Raw genomic sequence first — 5450 nt, 5'->3', positions numbered from 1 at the left:
CCACATCTTAGGGGGTAGTTAAGATGAAATCAGTTACCAGGGTCTGGAGTGTCGAGTCTGATGCCTAGCCCAGAGGAAATGCTGAGTAGTGTTACTAGCTATTCCTATTCACCCCCTGGTGTTCTGGGGGCCAGGAGGCAGATGGGGAGTGAATTCCTCTCTGGTACCTGTGATACATTGTACCCATCACTCTATCCACAGATACCAAGACAGAAGATGTTTCAAACTGGGGGCCTCATTGTCCTCTGTGGGCTGCTGGCCCAGACCACAGCGCTGCTGGAAGTCCTGCCCTTGCCCCTGGACAAGAACGTGCCTCTGGTTGGGACTCCACCCCAGGCCCCACATCCCACAGATCTTGCTGGAAGCTTAATGAGCGGTAAGTGAGTCTGTGACAACCTCTTTCAGGTGCGTGTGTGTGTGTGTGTCCAGCTGTTCAGTGTGGGGAGGGAGGCAGGGGATGATTGGGAGAGAAGGGCTGAGGATCTGGAATGATCAGATTTGAGCCTCCAAGGACCCATCCCACACCCATTTCCAGGTCTCACCGATGGCCTACTCTCCAAGGGTCTGTTGGGCATTCTACAAAACCTCCCACTCTTGGACATCCTGAAGACTAAAGGAGACACTTCTGGGGGCCTGCTTGGGGGTCTGCTTGGGAAAGTGACTTCATTGGTCCCTGTCCTGAACAACATCATTGAGTGAGTCGTTATAATACAGGTTCTTGGTCCCCACCCCCACCAGAGAACCTCCACGGAGATCTGGGAGCCCCAGGCAGTGGCCCTGGAGGAGGGGGCGGGGTCTGAACATGAGGCCAGGACTCAGCATGAGACCCTTCTCACAGTCTGCTGAGGAACACCAGTCCTCTTGAACCAGAGATCACCCCTAGTCCTGAAGCATAACCTGAGGCCCCAGCATCATCTATAATCCTCACAACTCTTTCAGCTTGAAGTCATAATCTCTAGTTTACAGATGGAAAAACTGAAGCACAGAAAGTTGCCTATGCTTACGCAACTAAAGTGATGCAGAGTGAGCGATCTAACTCTAACTTACTGAAGTCCAAAGCCAAGGCTATTTCCCCACATAGTGGCAATTCTGTTCTCCTCACCTGTGGGAGCCTTCAGAACACAGGTGGCCCTTGATGGAAGTAAGAAGGTGTAAGCTATTCTCTGCAACTATGCCATCAGTGTGATGTCCATGGAGCAGTCTGATGTGGGCTTTCCATGAGGCACCTGAGAGCTCTCTATGCAAGCAGCAGTAATGGGAAGCTTGATGCCAGGGAGCTGGCAAAGCCTGGGTCCTTGATAGGGCTGGGTCAAAGCCATTTCCAAGATTCCTACCCACCCAGGTGTTTGCCCTGACTTGAAGATAGACGATAGCCTTGCGTTTGATTTCCAAATGCACCATGTACTTGCTGGGTGACAGGGAACCAAGGCACTCAGTCTCTCTGGGCTTAGTTTCTCCATCTGTAAAAAGAGATCATAGTACCCACAGAAAAAAACTGTCAGGGAGATTGGGAGAGATGTAATCATCCAGCACAGTGGTTGTAATATCGGCTCAGATGAGAGGCTTGCTTCCATCCTGTCTCCATCCTCCCTGATTTCCTGCTCCTCAATCTCCATGGTGACCATTGTTGATTGACCCACCACTGAAGGTTATGGTGGGATAAGTGATTCTTACCCGTAAATGTTTGTGAGGGACTTACTCCACTTGCCCTCACCCATTCACCCACTCTTCTATCCATCCATTTGTCCATCCTCTCTTCCATCTAACCAGCTACCCTCCCATGCATCTTCCCACCCATTCATCAATCCACAAAGTCAACCAATATGGAGCAGGCCCCTTCTTTTAAGACTCTGAGCTGGCATACAGGATGCAAATATAATCCAGACACAGCCTCCACCCTGGAATACCTCATAGACGTGAGATGAGGAGAGGGACATGGTGTGTCAGGATCTGACCCAATGCAGAGGCTGGGAAAGACTGATGTGTCACTCAGAACTAAAGTGGCTTTCGCTGCAAGACTCTCCTCTTTTCTCCCCCATCCCACCTCATGGGTAGCTCCTCCTCTGGGATGGGTACAGTTGGGATAAACGTGGTTTCTAGGTTTGGGGCTGAAGGAGCTAATATTCTCTCTCTGATGCTGCTCCCTGTACAGTCTGAAGATCACTAATCCCCAGCTCCTGGAACTAGGCCTGGTGCAGAGCCCTGATGGCCATCGTCTCTACGTCACCATCCCTTTGGGCATGATCCTCAATGTGAATATGTGAGTGGGCTCCACAGAGGAAGGGAAGGGTGGCTCACCAAAGGAGACCCTGATGACCACGTATAGCCATAAAGGGGGCATTGGAGTCTAACAGACATGAGCTTTCAACTCGAATACAGATGCAGTCAACTGTTTCCTCTACAGGCCCGTGGCTGGAAGTCTGTTAAAGCTGGCTGTGAAGCTAAACATCACTGCAGAAATTTTAGCTGTGAAAAATGAACAGGGGAAGATCCACCTGGTTCTTGGTGACTGCACTCACTCCCCTGGGAGACTGCAAATCTCCCTGCTTGATGGGTGAGGCCAGAGGGGTGGCTTCTCCTGCCTAGAAACAATATTGATGGGATGATGGACAGATGGCTGGGAAGATGGAACAATGGGAGTATGGATGAGTGGGAGGGTGGGAAGATGATGGATAGGAGGGAGGGAAGATGGATGAATGGATGGATGGATGGATGGATGGACGGATGGATGGACTTATGGATTTATCTTTTCTTGGGTGGGGCTGACCAATTTTACACTAGATTAGCCAATCAAAAATCTGAGTTCAAGCCCACCTACCATAGGGGCAGGTGGAGAAGTAGAGGGATTCTTGTCTTGAAAGTGGACAGTACTTCCCCAGTTAAGAGTCTCAGCTTACTCAGATAACTGCACTACAGAGCCACCTGAGGGCTCTTGATTGAATCCACCAAGATAATAGGTGTAAAAGCGCTTTGTCCCAGTACTGGGTAAAACAGCCTACCTGGCTTACTTATTTCAGTTCCCTGCCACAGGGGAGACTAAGTCATGCATAGTATGCAGGAGTCATCCTTATCATGGCTAAGAGTTACCGAACACATATGTTGTGTTTCACACATATCATCTCATCGAATCCTCATGACAACAACGTGCTAAGCACCATTCATCTGTTTATGGATTCTACAAAGTCTCACTGAATACCTACTGTATACTGGAACTATGTGTTTATTCTATCCATACCTACCATGTGCAGTGCTGTGTAGGGTGCACTCCCTTTGGCTTGGCCCCCTGGTGTTCGCCTGCATGAGGGTGTGGGTGGACAAGGCCCCGTCTTAGTCATGGAGTACTGACGCCTACACGAGTGCAGTAGGCCCTCAGAAGGCCTCTCAATACCAACCCCGGGCCTCTGCACCTCCTCCTGGATTTTCTCTTTCAGATTTGGCCCCCTCCCTGTCCAAAGCCTTGTTGACAGTCTCACCAGCATCTTGAATGAAGTCCTTCCTGAGCTGGTACAGGGCAAGGTAAGTGGGGAGAAGTGGCAGCTCCCGGTCCTCGGGTCATAGAGCTTCTCGGCCTGAAAGAAGTCCCTGGACTGAGGTTTTCTGAACCCCCTATCAAACCCCCTCAGTTTGATATGTCTCCCTGTCCACCGATCCATCTGCCTGTGTTTCTTCCTTCCATCCTTCAAAATGCGTTGTCTGCTTCCTGCTCGGGGCCAGGCCCTGTGCATGTCCACACTACAGCTGAAGTGGATTGGCCCCTATTCCAGGAAGCTCCCAGGCCACCCTCACTAGGGCTGTAGGCAAGCACTCTTCCAGCCTATGGCTCCTATAGCCAGACACTCACCCCTCCCAGAGAAGTTCCCCCGAGTTAGAAGCAGGTGCCCTAGACCTCGTGTGATTGGGTGCTTCCAACATATGCCTTCCTTTCCTCCCTCTGCCCATGTGAACGTGTAGACACTCATCTGTGGGACTGCTTAGAACCAAACACTCTCAGATGCAGAAAAATGATAGAAAATCTCCCCCAGAAAATCTATCCTGGGGATGCTGATGTGCCCACAGGGCATCCCTACGGGTGCCACTTTGCCTGACGCCTCTCTCTGCCCCTGGGTCAGGTGTGCCCTCTGGTGAATGAGGTTCTCAGCCACTTGGACGTCACCCTGGTGCATTCCATTGCTGGTAAGGACCCGCTTTCAAGGCCTCTCTCCCTTTTCAGAACAGTGATTTTCCCCCAAGGAGCCCTGTTCCTGCACATCGTAGGGGAAAGCTAGATCCTTCCAGCCTCAGCTCCTCCCATTTCTGGTTTCCTTTTTTGCCTTCAAATATCCAGATAATGTTAAGGGATGGGCCCTGCCTCCCCTGCCCCCCCCCCGCCCCCACCAGCCCAACACTGATTGGTGGAAGGAGGTGTTACCCCTGCTGAGCTTCACCAAGTTTTGAGTTTCGTGGGATCACCAGACTTCCCAGAGCCCAGCCCCAGGCCTCAGGGGGAGTATGGGATATCCCTGAACTCCTTCGCACTGGGATCATCACTCTGGTCTGCAGTGGTTGTTCTTTCATTTTCCAGACATGCTGATCCATGGGCTGGAATTTGTCATCAAGGTCTAAGCCTTCCAGAAAGGGACCCAGTCTCTGTGGAACCGGTGAGTGCTGTTCCCCCATCCCCAGGATTTGGGTGCTGCTGCTCTTCTCCTGGCAGGGGACAGCGGGGGGCTTGGGACAGTGACTCTCTCGGGACAGTGTCTGTCTCCAAAGAGAGACAAACAGCTACACAGAGATACACAGAGATGCACAGAGAAGTCCACAGAAATGCTGACAGAGGTGGGGGGACACAGGCAGCACCACAACACAGCTACAAAGAGAAATACACACGGTCATGGATACATACACACAGGTACACGTGGATACAAATGCACTCAAACACATGCACATGGAGTCTCCCAGGCCCCAGACCTCAGACCCCAGCCTTAGGTTCTCAGCCCCCTCCCCTCCCTCTGGAGGGCAAGTTTGATAATGGGCCAACACCAGCAAGAGTCAGCAACCGCCAGCCTCCATTCTGACTGGGGGCTTCTCCCGACAGAACCACTTCCTGCTGCTCAATCCACTCCCTGCTCAGCTTCCGAGGGCTCACAGAAGGCTGACCCATGTCCTGGACAATGACATGGCCACTATGTGGGGACCAGAACAGACTTCTCTCCAAGGAAACTGCTCTCCCTCCTTTCCCACAGGCACGTGTTACAGCCATGCTCCTCGCCAAATAAAGTTGCTCCTTCTCTGCAAGGGGGCCCTTGTCATTCTTCACCATCATTTGAGAGCTAGTAGATCGGAAAGAATCCTGGCCTGGGTGGTTGGAGTCACAGAACAGAGTTTAGTTCTTCTTCTTCTTACATTGTAGACCTTTATGGTCTTCAGCTAGACAGGGAGATGTTCCGATGAGTGTGGAAGTCAGAGACTGC

At 51.6% G+C, this 5450-nt stretch overlaps 1 protein-coding gene across 1 annotated transcript; it reads left to right on the top strand.

Annotated features, from left to right (window-relative positions):
• Positions 1–216: 216 nt before the first annotated feature.
• BPIFA1 (BPI fold containing family A member 1) lies at positions 217–5087 on the top strand. Its single transcript, XM_039248694.1, has 8 exons — positions 217–376; positions 536–695; positions 2153–2260; positions 2405–2554; positions 3432–3516; positions 4110–4173; positions 4562–4637; positions 5075–5087. Exons 1-7 carry the CDS (start codon positions 217–219, stop codon positions 4600–4602), a joined length of 768 nt encoding a protein of 255 aa, XP_039104625.1. The 3' UTR covers positions 4603–4637; positions 5075–5087.
• The last annotated feature ends 363 nt before the right edge of the window (positions 5088–5450 follow it).

The sequence above is a fragment of the Hyaena hyaena genome, unplaced genomic scaffold, assembly GCF_003009895.1.
Source record: "Hyaena hyaena isolate Hyena2069 unplaced genomic scaffold, ASM300989v1 scaffold_315, whole genome shotgun sequence".
In the NCBI taxonomy this organism is placed as follows: domain Eukaryota; kingdom Metazoa; phylum Chordata; class Mammalia; order Carnivora; family Hyaenidae; genus Hyaena; species Hyaena hyaena.
Note: the sequence above shows the minus strand (reverse complement) of the source record. Positions and strands in the feature narration are given on the sequence as shown.

Coding starts and splice junctions, on each gene's coding strand:
- BPIFA1 (XM_039248694.1), top strand. CDS start 217: ATGTTTCAAACTGGGGGCCTCATTGTCCTCTGTGGGCTGCTGGCCCAG. Junction 3,517..4,109: donor CTGAGCTGGTACAGGGCAAG/GTAAGTGGGGAG, acceptor CCCCTGGGTCAG/GTGTGCCCTCTGGTGAATGA. Junction 4,174..4,561: donor CCTGGTGCATTCCATTGCTG/GTAAGGACCCGC, acceptor TTCATTTTCCAG/ACATGCTGATCCATGGGCTG.